This window comes from Suncus etruscus, chromosome 1 (genome assembly GCF_024139225.1).
Source record: "Suncus etruscus isolate mSunEtr1 chromosome 1, mSunEtr1.pri.cur, whole genome shotgun sequence".
Lineage (NCBI taxonomy): Eukaryota > Metazoa > Chordata > Mammalia > Eulipotyphla > Soricidae > Suncus > Suncus etruscus.
The window spans coordinates 189,331,770-189,351,470 of NC_064848.1; the positions used below are offsets into that span (position 1 = coordinate 189,331,770).

General features: G+C 51.3%; 2 protein-coding genes across 2 annotated transcripts in view; both read right to left on the reverse strand.

Annotated features, from left to right (window-relative positions):
* Positions 1–6,673: 6,673 nt before the first annotated feature.
* Positions 6,674–19,495, reverse strand: DHX58 (DExH-box helicase 58). Its single transcript, XM_049779165.1, has 13 exons — positions 19,392–19,495; positions 19,034–19,202; positions 18,430–18,631; positions 17,947–18,137; positions 15,547–15,663; positions 14,725–14,851; positions 13,974–14,165; positions 12,531–12,784; positions 11,966–12,115; positions 11,718–11,879; positions 8,394–8,584; positions 7,399–7,495; positions 6,674–7,226 (listed from the first exon to the last, which is right to left on the reverse strand). Exons 1-13 carry the CDS (start codon positions 19,403–19,405, stop codon positions 7,050–7,052), a joined length of 2,043 nt encoding a protein of 680 aa, XP_049635122.1. The 5' UTR covers positions 19,406–19,495; the 3' UTR covers positions 6,674–7,049.
* The window catches only part of LOC126016963 (signal transducer and activator of transcription 5B), a 131,149-nt gene continuing 129,005 nt past the window's right edge, over positions 17,558–19,701 (reverse strand). Inside the window, exon 19 of the transcript XR_007498648.1 lies at positions 17,558–17,576. The gene's annotated coding sequence lies outside the window, so the exon portion shown is untranslated. The remainder of the gene's footprint in view (positions 17,577–19,701) is intronic.

Consider the following 19,701-nt stretch of genomic DNA (forward strand, 5'->3'; position numbering starts at 1 on the left):
CCGAGCCTGCCAAGAGTGATTTCTGATCGTGAAGCCAGGAGTGACCCCTGAGCACTGCAAGGTATGATCCAAAAACAAAACAAAAAAAAAAAAATGAGGTGTGTGAAGGGGAGGGCTTCATTCACAGTCCGGTCCACCAACTCCAGCATTCCAACTGCCAGCCCCTGCACATGAGGACTGAGTCAGAGGTGGGCATGATCCCCTTCCCCCAGGTTCACCATCATCCTCGACTAATAGCTGCCCTTCAGCCAACTTCAGAGGTTTCTTAGATATTGGTTGCACATGCTAACTCACAGACTCCCTCCCTCCTCTCTCCTCCCAGAGAAAGGCAAGGCCAGAGAATGGGCAGATGAGAGTCCTTGAAAGTCCAGGTAGGTCTGGGCTACCCCTGGTAGGTCTGCACCCCCTGTCTTGGCCAGGTTTAAGGGTGCTTTACAGACAGCCCAACCCGGGCAGCCTCTGGGGTTCAGGCCAGGCACTGAAGCTGTCTTTCCATGGAGGGCAACCTGAACAAGACCTTCAGTCACTTGCACTATTTATCTTCCTGGAAACATTTTTGCATGCTTGGTTCCAATTGGGAGACTTCTAGAAGGGGTGGGTGGGGGGATGCAGGGAAGGAATGAGAATATGGTATTTCCCCACTTGGATCTCAAAGCCAGAATTCTGTCCCCCAGGGTTACAGTTCCCAGTAGGTTTGTACTAATGCCAGATGGGCACCTCCACTCCTTTCTCTGCCTAGACAGCAGGAGACCCTGGAATTACAGAGAGGGACTGGGGCCAGTAAGTAATGGGGTGAGGCATTGATATAAGTAGATAGGTTATTGGTTTGGGGGCCAGAGCAATAACACAGCGTCAAGGCATTTGCCTTACACACGGCCAATCCCAGACAGACCCTGGTTTCGAATTCCCAGCATCCCATATGGTCCTTCGAGCCTGCCAGGAACAACTTCTGAGCACAGAGCCAGGTGTAACCCAAAAAACAAAATAAAAAAGTTTTTTGGGGGACCGGACAGGTAGCACTAAGGCAGTGTGTTTGCCTTGCATGCAGAAGGACGGTGGTTCGAATCCTGGCATCCCATATGGTCCCCCGAGCCTGCCAGGAGCCATTTCTGAGCATAAAGCAAGGAGTAACCCCTGAGCACTGTCAGGTGTGACCCAAGAATAAAAAAAACAAACAAACAAAAAAGTTTTTGGTTTGGGGGCCACACCTGGAAATGTTCAAAGGTTAGTTACTCCTGGCTCTATACTCAGGGATCATTACTAACGGTGCTCAGGGGACTATATGGGGTGCTGATATTTGAACCCCAGTTGGCTGTGTGCAAGGCAAATACCCTACCCACTGTACTATCACTCTGGACTCTCTCTGACCAAGTTAAAACAAATAAACAAACAAACAAAAAAACTTATGCCTCCCTACCTCACCAAAGCCTGTGGAAGAGCTTTGCTGTCCTACATAGGAGGAGCAGGCAGCAGGCTCTGGGAAAAGTGCTCTCAGAGCTGATTCTTATTTATTCCTTGCAGCCACCCCACTATTGCAGACTCAAATTATCCCCATTTGGGGACCGGAGAGATAGCACAGTGGTAGGGCATTTGCCTTGTAAGCAGCTGATCCAGGACAGTGATTCGAATCCCAGCATCCCATATGGTCCCCTGTGCCTGACAGGAGCGATTACTGAGCATAGAGCCAAGAGTAACCCCTGAGCACCGCTGGGTATAACCCCAAAACAAACAAAAATCCCCATTTTACAGGTGAAGACACAAACTCCAAGACATTAAGAAACGGGGCCGGGCGGTGGCGCTAGATATAAGGTGCCTGCCTTGCCTGCGCTAGCCTAGGACAGACCGCGGTTTCGATCCCCGGCGTCCCCATATGGTCCCCCAGCCAGGAGCGACTTCTGAGGGCATAGCCAGGAGTAACCCCTGAGCGTTACCGGGTGTGGCCCCCCCCCAAAAAAAAGACATTAAGAAACTTGGCCAAGGGGCAAAGAGATTATACCTTGCACAAGGTGGCCAACCTAGATCTGATACCTGGCACCACGGAAGATCTCCAGAGCCCTGCCAGGAGTGATCCCTGAGCACAGCGCCAGGAATGAGATCTGAGCACCACTGGGTATATCCCCCCTCGTACACCCCAAAATAAAAGAAACATATCCAAGGCCAGTCACACTAAAGCTAGAGGTGACAGAAATCAAGACTACCTTCCTGGGGCCGGAGAAATAGCACAGCAGTAGGGCGTTTGCTTTGCATGCAGCCGATCTGGGACGGACCCAGGTTCGATTCCCAGCATCCCTTAGGGTCCCCAGCCTGGCAGGAGCGATTTCTGAGCACAGAGCCAGGAGTAACCGCTAAGCGCAGCTAGGTGTGGCCCAAAATGCAAAAAAAGAAAAAAAGACTACCTTTCCCCCAAAGAATCGCTTCATCCCACTGCAGCACTTTGCCTCCCGGGGCAGCAAGAAACTAGCCCAAAAGCCCAGGGAATGCGGCATGAACAGGGCAGCCAGGCAGAAGCTGAGAGCACTCCCTCCAGAGCCTAGATGTCTACTCTCCAGTGGCCTGAGGTCTCCCTGTTTCATCTGAGCCCCTCAGCTCTTCCCTAGCCCAACACCTAGGTCCTAGGTCCTAGGCGGTCTGAGCTGTCAGTCCTGGACCTCTTCTTCCAGGGAGCCATCCTGGAGGCCCTGGGGGAGAGGCAGGACCCCCTTCCTGTCGCCCCAGATCTCTGAGGCCAGGACACAGAACAGAGCGAGACTTAGTCCCTTGGCTCTTTTGAGGACCCTCAGTTTTTTACCTTCCACCTCCCCACTCAGGACCACTTAGGACCCAGATTGTCATAAAGGATGCAATGTGCTCTGGACCCTCCAGCATCGCTTAGCAGCGGCTGGCCCCTCATCTGTCCACCCCAGCAGCCCCGCAGGTCTCCCCGCCACTCTCTAAGGAGAGTTGATCGGATGCTGCGCTGGATGCGGCTTTGGAATCCGGAGCCCTGATATCACCACCTGCGCCCCGGTGTCCCCCACCTGCTGCTGCGGCCTGTCCCCTCTGTCCCTGGGCGCCCACCCGAAACTTCCCCGGAGTTCGCTCGCTCGGCCCGGACAGACGCCCGGCGAGAGCGAGCAGGGCCCTGGGGGTCTCCCAGGACACAGGACAGGTGTCCTCGAGGTCCTCCGCGCGGCCCAACCCGCGACCCCTGACTTACCTGCCGGGCGGAGACGCGGCGCGCGCGGGCCACCTGCTCTCGCCCGCAGCGCTCAGCTGCGACTCACGGCGGGGCTGGGGCGTGGTCTTATAAAACCACGCCCTCCAGAGCCTTCTTCCAGGAGTTGGGGGCGTGGTCTGACATAGAAGCCACGCCCCTCCCTGAGCCTTCTTTCCAGGCTGTGGGGGCGTGGCGTGGTTGAGGGCGTGCCCTGGCGCTGAGGCCACGCCTCCCCCGAGCCTTCTTCCCAGGCCCGGTGGTGCAGACGAAGGGGAAAAAGGTGTTTCGGGCCCACTGCAGACCAATCTGGCTTATTTATGCGGGCTGGCCAGATATGCTAGCAGGGTTCAGACAACCTCACGAGCCTCCCTTCTTCAGGCAGCTTTTGTTCAGATGGCCCGGAGATAGTGATTTCCTATTAAAATAAAGTCCAGTTTTTATTTGATTAAAATAAAGTCCTTGCTCGAGCCCTGCTTTCCATGTCTCTCCTTGCAGCCTGGGAGAGTGTAGGCGACCCGAGCAGAAGCCCTTAGGTTTAAAGTTGGGGCCCGAGAAAGAATCTGTCAGGTAAGGTCCTGCTTGCCTTGCATGTAGCTGACATAGGTTGGATTCTTGGCATCTCATAAAGTCCCTGAGTCTCTCCAGGAGTGATCCCTGAGCATAGAATAAATTCCGAGTAATGCAGATTGTGGCCCCCAAATAAACAAATAAAAATTTAAATAAAAAGTCGGGGTCTGGAGAGATAGCACAGCGGTAGGGCATTTGCCTTGCAAGCAGCTGATTCAGGATAGATGGTTTTTCCAAATCCCGGCATCCCATCTGGTCCCCCCCTTCCGTACTTGCCAGGAGTGATTTCTGAGCACAGAGCCAGGAGTAACCCCTCTGAGCACCACCGGGTGTGACCCCAAAACCAAAAATAAATAAATACATAAATAAAAAGTTAAAAGTTATGGGGGCCAGAGAGATAGTACATCAGGTAGGGCTTTTGGGCTGATTTGAATTCAATCCCCAGTACCGCACAGAGTTCCTGAGCACTGCTAGAAGTGATCCCCAAGTGCAGAGCCAGGAGTAAGCACTGAACATTGTCAGGTGTGGTCCTCAAACCAAAGTGAAGTCTCCATTTAAGGGTCAGCTGTGGAAGGGCTTAAGGGAGCATGAGATGCCCAGGCCGACTCTCCCTGCTCCCAGCCCCCACCCCATACCAGTTCAGGTCTCTCAGCTGTCACTGTTTAGCCCTGGAATGACAGGCGTCCGGCCTCCGTGCATCCAGCCACATTCAAGGCCACTGAGCTTAGCAGCCCTGGGCCCCTGCCCACCTCCCGCTTTCCATAGTCGCTAATTTTATTGACCTGTAAAAAGCACGTTTCAGTGGGAAGGACAGAGAACTGAAGGCTAAGTGGGGAGCAACTGGGCAGAAGGGCCCCAGGAGGAGAAGGGGGAAGGAGGATCCTGCTGCTAGGGTCAAAGGGCACTGGAGGAAGAGGAAAAGAATCCCTGGGGATGGGGGAACACTGGGAGGAAGGAGGATGGCTTATCCTTAGACAGGTGAACTGCCCTACCATTCCATATGGTCCCCCAAAACTGCCAAGAGTGATCCTTCAGTGCAGTTAGGGTAAGCCTTGTGTACTGCTGGGTTTGACCCAAGTGAAACAAGAAAAATGGAGGGTGGGGATGGGGTGATTGTTTCCCACCTATCATGACCAGGGTCCAGATGAGGGTAGGAAGCTAGATGGCAGGGGGACTGTCGTCCTGCTCGGATCTCTGCCCATCCCCTTCTTCCTGAAGGTGACTCCTGCCTGCTGGGCCTCTCACTACAGAAATAGCCTTTCCCCGAAGAATCAACCTAGATCTTGCCTGTCGTTCCTGATGATTAAAATAAGAGCAGAAAATTTAGGCCTTTACAACTTCACCAACCCCCATGTTACCCTCAAAACCCCACATCTTAGTTTCTCCTGGGTTCAAGGGAGGATCCAAGGGCTCAAGAAGTTGGGGAGTGGGAGTGTATCTGATATAGAGGGATAAAGGTTGGAAGTCCTCACAGACTCCATGGGTCTCAATTTTAGAATCTGACAGGAGGGGCTGGAGTGATAGCACAGCAGTAGGGTGTTTGTCTTGCACATGGCAGACGCAGGGTAGACCTGGGTTTGATCCCCAGCATCCCATCACCCAGCCTGCCAGGAATGATGTTTTTCTTTTCTTTTTTTTTTTTTTGGTTTGGGCCACATCCAGTGGTGCTCAGGGGTTACTACTGATTCTGCTCAGAAATCACTACTGGCAGGTTCGGGGGACTATATGGGATGCTGGGAATTGAGCCCTGGTCCGTCCTGGGTTGACTGCATGAAGGCAAACGCCCTACTGCTGTGCTATCTCTCAGGTCCTAGAAAGTATTTTGTCCTTGATTATGCCCAGAAGCATTCAGAGGTTACTCCTGGAAAGCCTGGGGGATCATATGGGATGCTGGGATTGAATCTGAGCTGGCTGCGTGCAAGGCACCTAACTGCTGTGCCCACTTATTTAAAAATTCTTAGGAAAGGTAATGAGAGAGAAAGAACAAGAATAAAGCGCTCAAGAGCTGTTTCTCCAGAGGCAGAGTGCCCCAGTACACATCCTAGCATTAAAGTACGAAAGTCCATATCTCAGCGGTAAGGCGTCTGCCTTGCAAGTGCTAACCTAGGATGGACCATGTTCGATCCCCCAGTGTCCCATATGGTCCCCCAAGCCAGGAGTGATTTCTGAGCACATAGTCAGAAGTACCCCTGAGTGTCACCAGGTGTGGCCCAAAAACAAAAAAAAAAAGGAAAAAAAAAAGTCCGGGGCCGGTGAGGTGACGCTAGAGGTAAGGTGTCTGCCTTGCAAGCGCTAGCCAAGGAAGGACCGCTGTTCGATCCCCCGGCGTCCCACATGGTCCCCCCAAGCCAGCGGCAATTTCTGAGCACTTAGCTAGGAGTAACCCCTGAGCATCAAACGGGTGTGGTCCGAAAAACCAAAAAAAAAAAAAAGTCAGCAGTGGTAGGGCATTTGCCTTGCATGCGGCTGACCTAGGACAGACTTCAGTTCAAACTCTGCATCCATATGGTCCCCCAAGCCAGGAGCAATTTCTGAACGCATAGCCAGGAGTAACTCCTGAGCGTAACCGGTGTGATCTCTCCAAAAAAAAAAAAAAAGTATTTTGGGGCTATACCATGTGGAGCTGGGAGCTACTACCGACTCAGGGTGTCATGCTGAACCAGGGATTAAACCCAGGATTTCTGTATTATTCTTTGGCTCACTGAACTATCTTCCCAGCCCCAAAGTGAGAAAACTTGTGAGGGCAATGACTAGTTATTATTGTGAAGAAGCACTGTCTAAAATATTAAACTGTTGGAGCTGATAGTACAGTGGGAAGAGCGCGTGTCTTATATGTGCTGTCCTGGGTTTGATCCCTGAGCAGAGTCAGGTATGGTCCTAACCATCTCACCCCTAAAATAAAAACACACATTTTAGATACCAATTTATTTTTTTCTAATCTATGGGGAAAGTCTTAAAAATATAAACCTTGAAAGGGGAAAGAATGAAGAGGCCAGGGGAAGTGTATTTCATTTCCTGCCTCAGTTTCCCATCCCTACCCTATTTAATACATGTGAGAAGCTGCATCAGTTTGGCCCCACCCGCCTCCACCCCCACCGAATTCATTGCCTGTGGAAGTGTCTGTGTGAGGAGAAAGGGGGCTCCCCACTGCTTTCTCAGTGAGGGAGTTCCAAGTCAAACTGGGAGACCCTCAGAGCCAGAGCTCAGGCGGGAAGGGGAAAAGCGAGGTTGCTGCGGGCTCTGCTGCCCCCTGCAGCCTAAAGTGGGCAGTGCTATCACAAGACGTTCAGGCTAAGGACAAGTTCTCGGTGCAGTGCTGCAGGTAGTTGAACTCGGGGACCCGGAAGGGCACGCGGGACCACTTCTTGGCCTGGATCCTCCCATGCGGGGTCTGGAGCAAAATGTTGCGGATCTTGAGAGCTGGAAGATTCACGGACTTGTAGATCATCTGTAGACCCCAGACCTGCGGGGCAAGCAGACAGTTGGGTTGAGGGCTCTGCCCTCAAGATGGACTCCATGGCATGAGGGGAGGTACTGAGAGGACATCTGAGCTGTTTCTCACCCATCTTCCTTCCACCCCAGAGAGAACACCTTAATGGCAAAGGCAGGGCCCTCCTCTGTTAGACAGAACTTACCTCCCCACAATTCTTACAGCTAATGACACCCCCGGGGCTCCAGTCCTTGAAGACTCTGTCGATGACGACTGGTTGCGGGGAAATGTTGTAGTAGATCCTGGAGGAAAATGGGAGTGGGCCTGCCATGTCCAGGGACGCATGTCCAGCTCAGCTTTGTGCCCATCTGTTTGCTGAACCTACTCCTAGGCAGAACTACTGGCTGCCAGCTGTCAAGACATAAACTCCCCAGGGCCGAGAAGTCCCCGATGCCCCCTCTGTTTGTTCCATTCCTTGTTCAAGTGTTAGCACTCAGCCCCTTTCCCCTGCACTGACCTCCACACCTCTCCCACCAGGTCCCCCAGAATCCATTCTTCTTCCCAGCCCCCAGCTGTCCTCTGGTGATTAGCTAATTAATTAGCTAATTCTGCTAATCTGAAGATGGAACTCGGACCCTAACATTGCTTTGTTCAACAATCATTCAAGAGTCTTCCCTCGGCCACTAGGTCTGCCCTCGGTCTGTACCTGCACCCACTTTCTTTCCCCTAGGCCCCCTCTCCCTTGAGGCCTTCCCTCACCCCCAGCCCTGCTTAAATCCAACTCTTCCTTCCAGATGGGGGTGTGTGTACAGACACTCCCCCTTGCCTGAGAGTCTGGGCTGAAGTCCTGGGCACCACTAGGTGCCTGATGGAAGTTTCTTGAATGGAAGGATGGAGGCTGCGGGGAGGTGATGCCCTCTAGGGGACAGAGGAAAAGGGACTGGCTTAGGAACAGCAGGAGGTGGGACGCCCCCTCACATTCAAGTATCCAAAATCATGACTCGCTACAATTGCAGGGGAACTGTGGGAGCTCCAGCACCTCACCTGTCAAGTGGGGAGCACAGGGGATGGGTAAACCTGACACTGTGAAAATGTTCTTCCAGCCACCAAATCCTCAAAGCCACATCCTGGAGAGGGGATTCACTGCCCCCCCTGCAGCCCACACCACCTCCCCTTCACCACAATGCTTCAGGGTCTCACGAGAAGTTGGGGTTCACGTTGACATGGTGGGCTCCCTCCACCTTCCGCAGGTCGCTCCCGTGCCCCACAGCCACCGTGCAGTTGATGCACAGCAGCTGCACCTGCTGGGCCTGGAACTCCTGCTTCCTCTTCTCCCGCTGGGCCGCCTGGGCTTTGCGATGCACCAGCGCCGAGCACTGCAGCTCCCGCAGCTGAGGAGGGAGGGGGCACCACAGTGGGGTCAGAGGGCTCAGGAGAACTCAGGCCGTCAACCAGGATCTGCCTTGTTTTGCTTGCTTGTGTTGGGGCCACACCCAACATGAACCACACACACATGAACATGGTTCCATTGATGCAGGTGGGCAGGAAGTTAGCAGCTTACTACTCTTAGTGGAGCTTGTGGGATCATATGGTGTGACTCCACCCTGGATTTAGGTGTACCTATCTAAGACCCGCCCATTTCTGGGAGGGGTCTTGGGAACCGAATATTAGGTGTAACCTTACCTGCAAGACCCCTCCCATTCCGGGGAGTGGTCTTGGAAGGTTATATAAAGCCTTTGAGCCAGGGGATTAGGAGTTCTGCCCTGCTGCCCGTCTGCCCTGCTGGGCTCTCGGGCTTTTGGGTCTTTGCCTCTTTCGGTCTTTGACCAGGATGGAGGTCAAAGGAAGATGGCTGAAAGGAGTTAAGACGCAGGGCTAGCTAAGAATGGCTGTGCTTGAAAGGTTATGATAGAAACCACACATGTGGTGAATAGGGATGAATAAAGCTGATGCTTCCTGATGCCTGCCTGTGAGTGAGTTTTGATTCCGCCGTTCACCTGGGCCTGGGACCCTCCTGCTGGATGGGGGTTGCGGAACCACGTGGCCTGGGATGGCAGAGAAAAATTTCTCCATCCTTCACCATCCACCACCATCTTTAATTATTTAATACAACATCATGGAGTGCCAGGGATGGAACCTGGGTCAGCTCTGTGTAAGACAGGTTCTTAATCCACTGTACTATCAGTCTGGCTCCAGACCATCAAAATCTGGAAAAGACTGGACTCGGTTCCGTGGAGAAAAATAATTAATAATAAAATGAAAATGAGATCATATGGGAGGGGACATTCTTACTCACTGAAATCTCTTTTAACAATTTCATGCGCCAAAGCTACAGGTTTTTTGTTTTTTGGGCCACAACTGGCAGCGCTCAGGGTTTACTCCTGGCTCTGCACTCAGAAATCTCTCCTGGCAGGCTCAGGAGACCATATGGGATGCTGGGGATTGGCCATATGCAAGGCAAACGCCCTACTGCTGTGCTATCACTCTGGCCCCCAAAGCTACAGTTTTGATGGATTAGAAAGACAGTACAGTGGATAGAGTGTTTGCCTTGCTGACAGCTGACCTGGTTTTGATCCCCACTATCCCAGTTGCTATCCCAGTAGTAATTAATTCTGCCAGGAGTACTTAAGTCCTGAGAGCAGAGTCAGAAGTAACTTCTGAGCATCACAAGGTTGTGACCCAAGAACCAAAAAAAAAAAAAAAAAAAAAGCTATAGCAGGCCAGAGTGATAGTGCAGTAGTAGGATGTTTGCCTTGCATGTGGCTGACCCAGGATGAACCTTCGTTTGATCCCCGGTGTCCCATATGGTCCCCTTAGCCAGGAGCAATTTCTTTCTTTTCTTTTCTCTTCTTTTCTTTTCTTCTTTCCCTTCCCTTCCCTTCCCTTCCCTTCCCCTTTTCCTTTCCTTCCTTCCTTCCTTCCTTCCTTCCTTCCTTCCTTCCTTCCTTCCTTCCTTCCTTCCTTTCTTTCTTTCTTTCTTTCTTTCTTTCTTTCTTTCTTTCTTTCTTTCTTTCTTTCTTTCTGAAGAATTTTATTTTATTTTTTTTTTTTTGGTTTTTTTTTTTTTTGGGCCACACCCGTTTGACGCTCAGGGGTTACTCCTGGCTATGTGCTCAGAAATCGCCCCTGGCTTGGGGGGACCATATGGGACGCCGGGGGATCGAACCGCGGTCCTTCCTTGGCTAGCGCTTGCAAGGCAGACACCTTACCTCCAGCGCCACCTACCCGGCCCCGAAGAATTTTATTTTTAAATGTTTATTTATTTATTTATTTATTTTTGGTTTTTGGGTCACACCCAGCAGTGCCTCAGGGGTTTTTCCTGGCTCCGTGCTCAGAAATCACTCTTGGCAGGCACGGGGGACCATATGGGACGCCGGGATTCGAACCAATGACCTTCTGCATGAAAGGTAAACGCCTTACCTCCATGCTATCTCTCCGGCCCCTTAAATGTTTATTTATTTACTGGTTTGGGGGCTACACCTGGCAATGAATGCTCAGGGGTTATACCTGGCTGTGCTCAGAAATTGCTCCTGGCAAGCTCGGGGGACCATATGGGATGCCAGGAATCGAACCGGGTCTGTCCTGGGTTGGCCACATGCAAGGCAAATGCCTTTTTACTCCACCCCTCCCCCGACCCCCTCCTGAGCGATTTATGAGCCCTTAGCCAGGAGTAACCTCTGAGCATCACTGGGTGTGGCCCCAAAACAAACAACATAAAAAAGCTATTGCTTTGAAAAAAAAATTTTTTTTTTTCAGTGAAAGGGCCTCACACAATGCAAATGTTTTTTTTTTTTTTTTACCACTGAGTCATAACCTTGGACAGTAAATCTGCTATTTGATTTACTTGGGTTTCAATTTAGGCGATACTCCCAGTGTAGCTTGTGGTGGGGCATGAGGTACCAGGGAGGCAGAGAGAGTGCTCTTAGCCTTGGTCGATCTTGCTCTCTGGCCCCAGAGCTGTTGCTTTGAGTCTAACATGGAGCATCATTAATAACTGGACCAACTAGAGTTAATGAAGAATTACTCCTGGGTAAGGCTGGATGCTAGGGAATAGGTTTTAAGTCCTGGCTCTTGAATTTGGAGCACCTGTCTTTGTTTCTCTCCTGCCCACTTCCAGAAGGGCTAGAAGGTGGCACTCATAGCTAACATACTGGCTCTGAGGGTAAATGAAAGACCCTGCTCAGGGCCAGAAATAGAGCAGGAAGAGTATTTGCCTTGCACGCATCTGACATGTATCCATCCCCCTGTGTACCACCATTAGTGATTCCCAAATGCAGAGTCAAGGGTGAGTCTTGAGCACTGGTGAGTGAGGCCCAAATCCACAAACAATCAAAGTCCTGGTTCTGGAGTGCACTGGGATATATGATCAGCTTCTAGGCACCACATGTGAACTTTAATCAGATGGAATCTACTAGCCCCAGGAGGAAGAGAAACAGGAGGGATGCACAGGTAAAGGTATCAGAGGTCCCTCAGCATCCTCCTCCTTAGTTTAGGTCCCTGCAGGGTGCCGGGATGCCCACATACCTTGGCATGGAACTCATCTGGGTCCATCAACTGCACGGTAGCCACTGCCTGCTCCATCAGTGTCTCCAGTGCCTCGTTGGTCTGCTCCCGCCGCAACTCCCGGCTGCCCTTAGTGGCCACAAAGGAGTACACGCTCTCGCCAGCCCGGGCCCTGCCCCTGGCCTGGAGAGGGTGATAAATAAGGGCCCTAAGAAGGGCTATGGTCCCACAATAGTCTCCTTGGGCTGTATGGTGGCTGGCATAGGTACCTGGACCATGGAGATCTCATTGGTCAGGAGGCCATAGCGCACGACCACGTTGCACCGGGGTATGTCCAGCCCCTCCTCTGCCACAGCGGTGGCCACCAGGAAGTTCAGTGTGCCACACCGGAACTTTCGGATCACTTCTTGCTGCTCTTTCTTTTCGGAGGGAGGAAAGCAGATGGTGGCTCCTGCCAGACCAGCTTCTCTGGATGCAGCTCTTTGCCTCGGAACCCCAAATCTCCATCCATGTGTCTAAAAGCCCTCACTTTCTCAGATGACCTCTAGGGATGTCCTCTAGATGTCCCCTAGGGAGTTCAACTCTAGGATCCTTCAGAATATCATCTGCCAAGGACCCCAGTCCTCCCAGAAAACATACCACTCACCTCTTTCTTCAGAGACCCCAAGACTATTGATCTCAGTGTCCACCTCTTCCCTCTGCTTTCCTCCACCCTGCCTGGGGACAGTCAGTGATGCCCCAGTCCTCAGGTCACTCTGTCCAAGATCCTGTCTCCTCCTTCCTTTCTCCCCAAGAAAGGGACCCCTTCCTCCAGCCCTGTTCCAGAGTCCTCACCTGGGTCATGTGGGTGGTCTGGCTGCTGTTGCCTGCCCCGATGAGCACGCTGGCTCTAATGTCCATAGTTTGCAAGCCAGGCAGCTGCTGGAGCCAGAGCAGGAGCGAGTGAGCACTCTGGCGGGTGCGGGTGAAGATGATGCCTTGAGGACTACTGGAGTTCCGGAACTGCTCCTGCAGGATTTGTTTCAGCATCTCTAGTTTGGGGTTCTCTGGACCATGCTGTGCCAGGTGAGTCAATTCCCCCTTGTGGTCTGCCAGAAACACCCGAAATGCAGCACTCAGGCATGAAGGAACTGTATTGGCTTAGCCCCACAGCGAGCCAAGATCACCGTTAGGGCATCCAGACTCAGAGCAGGGGTCACCCCGAGAGCCTCCTTATGCAGAGTTGTCAGACACATGTAAAATCCCTTTACTTTTTCCTTTCATCTTTTCTGGGTTGACTAGCACATGGATCCTTAACTATGGCAACCCTGATCCTAAGGTGATTTATGTTGAACGCTGGCTAATCAAAGTGGCAGGAAGCAGCAAAAAGAGGCTGGCTGACTCAGTAAGATCCAAGATGCTATTCAACATCCCTGGTTGAAAAATGCACTTTTGGGCCCGGAGAGATAGCACAGCGGCGTTTGCCTTGCAAGCAGCCGATCCAGGACCAAAGGTGGTTGGTTCGAATCCCGGTGTCCCATAGGGTCCCCTGTGCCTGCCAGGAGCTATTTCTAAGCAGATAGCCAGGAATAACCCCTGAGCGCCGCCGGGTGTGCCCCAAAAACCAAAAACCAAAAAAAAAAAAAAAAGAAAAATGCACTTTTGATTGGTTTCTTGTGCAAAACTGCAAGTTGAGACCCTCACAGAATTATTCCCACAATGCAGCAGCCCATTCAACCAGCTGCCAGGGCCACCTTCCCATGCTGAGCTCTGCTGTCCAGGGTGGATTCCTCCCCAGCAAGGTAGATTCCACCTCAGAAGACCTTTGCCTCTCTAGGCCGTGCTTGAACGTTACATTTCACCCTCTGACCACTTCAATTTCCCAGGTTAAAGGTAGCAGCCATCCAGGAATTCAGGGATAGTTCTTTTACGATCTTTGGTGGTAACTCATATTACCATATATTTTATGTGTCTCCAAATCTTCATAAGCCAGGACATATGTCTTTAATTGTGTCCAGTCTTGGCTTTTGTCAGAAATCAATCAGCAAATGCCTTTCAGCTGCCAACCAGCACAGACTTGCCCATTTCTTTCTTTCTTTTTCGGGGGAGTTTTTGGGTCACACCCCCGGTAGCACTCAGGGGTTACTCCTGGCTCTACGCTCAGAAATCGCTCCTGGCAGGCTTGGGGAACCATATATAGGATGCCGGGATTCGAACCACCGTTCTTCTGCATGCAAGGCAAACGCCCTACCTCCATGCTATCTCTCTGGTCCAGACTTGCCCATTTCTAAAACTCACCATCGAAAAGCTTCAGCAGCCAGCGCTCAGCATGCATGACCTGGGTCTTCGTGGCTCGTTCCCTTTTATAGAAATCCTGCAACGTGGCTAAAGCATCCACAGCACGGACCGTATCATGGATCAGCAAGGCGTCATTGTAATGCCGCAGATGGAGCGCGAACACCCGTCTATGCAGAAGCCCCACAAGAGCAGCTGTGGGCCCACCAAGAACAATTTCAGATAGGGTCTCCCCAATCCCTCCTCCCGTACTCCGCCCCTACCCTACCCCCAAAGGAGTCTCATTCCCTGTGACTCCACCCCCAGAGGGCTCAACCCTCCAAGCCCCTCCCTTGAAAGATCTCACCTGTTCTCTGTGCAGGGCTAGGCACTCCGATCTTAGGGGGACTCACCCAACCATTCCTTCCAACCCCCCTCTCCTAATACCTTGCATGAGGAGGGATCCTTCTGCCTTGGCCATTTTCACCAGTAGGCTGACAATGACCATCCATTCTGGTGAGCATCCAGCACCTTACAAGAGCTGCTTAACTCACTTTACCCTAAAAGGCTCATCCCAAGGCCTGAGCCATTTGCCTTGCAAGTGGCCAACCAGGATTAACCCCCACACCCCATTTGGTGCTGCCAAATGCTAAGTCACCCTGGCACTAGTGAGTGTAGCCTCCCCCCAAATCAAAACGAAAAAACAAAACTTCCCTGGTCCTCCCTCCCACCACATTCCCACAACCTGGCCCTCCAGCTGGGTGCTGTTTCTCACCATCCCGACTCAGCTCCACCACCTGCTGCTCATATGTCTGTGTCCCAAAGTCCCGACTCAACGTGGGCATCTCCATGTGGTCATGGATTTGGTCCATAAGGTTCTTCAGCATGTCCCCAAAGGGGTCCTAGTAGAGTGACCCGTGGAAAGTCATTCCCACATGTTTGCATAATATGGGCACAGAGAGGGGGTGCTGTTCCCCACCTGAAGGCTCCCCACTGCTCCCATCCTGTACAAGACAGAACTGAGCTCCAGGAAGTGCAGGTGGAGTGGAAATAAGGTCCTACTCAACCTCCATTCCTGACTTCTAGCCTGAGCAAAATGATGTCTAACAGTCTGCACTGCAGGAGGGAGAGTGCTATGGCTTCAGGAAAAAGCACTATACAGGAGGAGAGATAGCACAGCAGTAGGGTGTTTGCCTTGCACAAAGCTGATTCGAACAGATGGTGTTTCGAATCCCAGCATCCTATATGGTCCCCCATGCCTGCCAGGATCAACTTCTGAGCACAGAGCCATAACTCCTGAGCACTGCCATGTGCGATGCCGGGATTCAAACCACCAACCTTCTGCATTCAAGGCAAACACCTTACCTACATGCTATCTCTCCGGCCCAGGGATTGACTTTTCAACATATCTACAGCTATGGACAGCCACAGATCTATGGATGGGTGGTTGTAGTCCAGTGTTCTATGGGATGCCTATGGCTTTAATAGATGCTAATGGTGGCAAAGGAAAATGAATTCTCCATTAAAATTCACAGAGCCAGTTAAGGATACTGTTGAGGTCTCCTCACTCCAGAGTTTCCTCTCCCTCCCTGCATACCTGACTGCGCTTTTGGCAGAGGTCATACTTCTTGCAGGGTGGGTGGTTGAATTCCTGTAGCTGAGGGAGACTCTTCTGGGGTGACATGATACGCCATGTATCCAGGTTGGCACAGAGCTAGGAAGGGTCAACAGAGAATGTTACTGGAAAGGGGATGGGAAATCCTCGTTGGACAAGGGGGCAAACTGTGGGGCTGGTGGGTCACTGAAGAGGAAAAAAGAACCCACAGGAGGGCCTCTTATTGGTCACTTATTCACTCAAACACCACTAGGTGTTTTCCTTGTCTGTGCCGGTGCTGTGGAGACACAGACTCAAGGTACGAGGTGCTGGGAAAGGCAGATGCTGAGTCACCAAAGATTTCAGAAAGTGTCAAAAACAAACAACCCCCCTCCCCCCCCAAAAAAAACCCAGTGTTGTGTATTTGTTGTAATATTGTTTTTGCCTATCATCCCACCTGGATCTTCCAGGTGGGGGTGATTAAGGAAAGAAATAAATAGCTTGTTGGGGGAGGCATAAGGGGCTCTTTTGCCAGAACTCACGGCTTGTTTGGTTTGCTTTTTGGAACTGGCTGCAACTGACAAAAGACTCTCTTTGCTGAACCTTTGGTCCCCTAATCTTTTATTCCTCATTATTCCCTCTTTCTTCTTAGTCCTTAATGTTTTATTTGTAGGAATCCAATCACAATTGCAAGCCTCCTGATCTCGGACTGAGGAATACATCATTAACTGTTCCAGTGCTGTGTCCTATATCAAGTTACAACTCATCTTTCCTGATTCATCAAATATCTTTGATCGGACTTTTAGGAGTTCTATACTCCCTATCTTTTTAGTGTAGATTTCGACTTGGTGGAGCCGGCGAGGTGGCTCTAGAGGTAAGGTGTCTGCCTTGTAAGCGCTAGTCAAGGAAAGATAGCGACCGAGGTTCGATCCCCCAGCGTCCCATATGGTCCCCCCAAGCCAGGGGCAATTTCTGAGCACTTAGCCAGGAGTAACCCCTGAGCATCAAATGGGTGTGGCCCGAAAAACCAAAAAAAAAAAAAATTTCGACTTGGTAAAAATTTTTAGCTTTTGTATTTGTATTTGTATTTTTTTTTTCTTTTGGTTTTTGGGCCACACCCAGTAACGCTCAGGGGTTACTCCTGGCTATGTGCTCAGAAGTTGCTCCTGGCTTGGGGGACCATATGGGACACCGGGGGATCGAACCGAGGTCCGTCCAAGGCTAGCGCAGGCAAGGCAGGTACCTTACCTTTAGCACCACTGCCCGGGCCCTGTATTTGTATTTTTTATGATTAGAATCCTTTAAAGTGGGCCCGGAGAGATAGCACAGCGGCGTTTGCCTTGCAAGCACCCGATTCAGGACCAAAGGTGGTTGGTTCGAATCCCGGTGTCCCATATGGTCCCCCCTGCCGGCCAGGAGCTATTTCTGATCAGACAGCCAGGAATAACCCCTGAGGACCGCTGGGTGTGGCCCAAAAACCAAAAACAAAAAAAAAAAAGAATCCTTTAAAGTATATTTAATTCTGTATTTTTGTGATTACTATAATTAATGTTTTTAATTAATTGTAATTAATGTTTTTAATCTTATAAAATTTATGTTATATTTCACTAAAGTTTTGCTTTTGTGACTATGTGTTTGGGGTTAGATAGTGTTACATTATTATTATTATTGTTATTGTATACTATTATTGTTTGTTTACAAAACAATAATTTTGTTTACAAAAAAGGGGGAATTGTTGTGTATTTGTTGTAATATTGTTTTTGCCTGTCTCCCACCTGGATCTTCCAGGTGGGGTGATTAAGGAAAGAAATAGCTTGGGGCCGGAGAGATAGCATGGAGGTAAGGCATTTGCCTTTCATGCAGAAGGTCATCGGTTAGAATCCCAACATCCCATATGGTCCCCTGTGCCTGCCAGGAGCAATTTCTGAGCATAGAGCCAGGAATAACCCCTGAGCACTGCCTGGTGTGACCCAAAAACCACACACACACACACACACACACACACACACACACACACACACAGAAAAAAATAGCTTGGGGAGGCATAAGGGGCTCTTTTGCCAGAACTGACGGCTTGTTCGGTTTGCTTTTTGGAGCTGGCTGCAACTGACAAAAGACTCTCTTTGCTGAACCTTTGGTCCCCTAATCTTTTGCATTTGTTGATTATTTACTCCGAATATTATTACCAAGGTCTCCCCCAAAAGGGGGGACGGAAGAATGGGATTTAATTTATCTTTCTGGGAGTTATTTTTGGACTCGAAGACCATCAGTAAGGGGTTTGACCTCCCCTCACAAACCAGTAGAGATTAGGTGAGAAAGGAACCTTGACTCTAACAAGGGGAGCCTAGTTGGGGAGTGAGGAAGGTTCCTGGTGGCAGGAGGATTGTGACCAGCCCAGCTCACCTGTAGAATGTGGTTGATGGCCCCTTTGAGCGTAGAGGCCCCTCCAGTGCCTGGGGACGCTGTGAGACCCAACACCTGGGGCAGACGCTTCGTCCCATGGAGTTTCTGCTCTATGTACTGGCTCAGGATGATGTTGTAGACAGTGTCTTTATGCGTGTGGTGACATTCATCCACCACGAGCAAGGAGAAGTCTGAGGGCACATGGAGGGGAATACTGTGACTGTGACATCCCCCTCCCCAGTTTGCTGTATGATCCTCTCTTCCTATATGGTCACATCCAAGCAAGAAGGGGAGGGTTGAAGCTCCAGCAGCAGCATTTAGTAAATGGAAGCTCAGCAGTGGAAGACTTACCTAGGAATTTGCCTTGTTGGGAATGAGAACCCCTGAGTTCCACCATATCCTAACAGAGGAGAGGTGCCCAGGACCCAGCAGGCAGGAATCTATGCCCAGGGGTGCACCTTGGGACCTTCCTGCAGCCCTCACCGTTGAGCTCCACGTGCTCCTCCTGCTCCTGGCTGCTCAGGGCCAATTGGAGCAGTTCAGCTGTGCAGATGAGCATGTCGCTTTTCCGGGCCAGGTGGCCAAAGCCCGCTCGTGGTCCCATGTCTCCACTCAGGGTTTCAATGGCCCAGTGTTTGTCTAGCACGCTGCTAAACTCCTCATAATGCTGAGTTACCAGGTGCACCTAGTTGGGGAGAAGGAGAAAAGCTGGGGTGATGGTGGTCGTATGTCCAAGAGAGACACCCAATGAAATGACAGAACCGAGATAATGATGAGATGAGATGATCATGATCATGATGATAAGAACAGAGAGATGTGGGCCCGGAGAGATAGCACAGCGGCGTTTGCCTTGCAAGCAGCTGATCCACGACCAAAGGTGGTTGGTTCGAATCCCGGTGTCCCATATGGTCCCCCGTGCCTGCCAGGAGCTATTTCTGAGCAGACAGCCAGGAGTAACCCCTGAGCAACGCCGGGTGTGGCCCAAAAACAAAACAAAAGAACAGATGACAGAACTGGACTGGGGGTAGAGGACTCTAAGATGCATCTGAAGGACTGATCAAAACCCCAAGATGGACAGGTCACTCACCCTGTTGACCAATACAACCACTTTGGCTCCATCCACAGTCTCCAAATGCCTCTTGGCTACGTAGGCAGCTGCTCGGGTCTTGCCGGTGCCCGTGGGCAGCCAAATAATAATATTCTTGCCCTCCAGGGCGGGCATGATCACCTCCCACTGGTAGGGTCGCAGAGCCATACTGGAAACGGTAGGACATTCAGACTTCCTGAACCCCTCGGATGCCAAGACTCACCCTCTTTTGTTCTCACTCCACAGGGCAGGAACTTCCCCTTGCCAGAACTCTCTCTAGCCTGCTGAAAGCGAGATGGGGTGGGGGCACCCAGCAGCCGTCCCCCCATTCTGCCCGGCTGCCCAGCCCAGGTCTCACCTGCACACCTCCATTGACTGGCAGGGCCCACTGACCTGCAGGGCAGCTGCTCTACGTTTGCTGGGTGCCTTGCCGAAAACAACAGAGCTTGGTTTCCCTTTCCGGGGAAAAGGAAACTGAAACAAAGGGGCGGAGCCAAGTCAGCTGGGCAAAAATAAACCAACCAAGCCCTAACTGGACGAACTGCGAGTTGAAGGAAAGTGAAAATGCCGGGGGGGCCCACCCAGGATTTCTCCCCTCCCATCCTGCCTTCCAGCAGGATCCTCCTACCAGCCCCCTCAGCCCTGGAGGGAGGCAGTGGGGCTGGTGC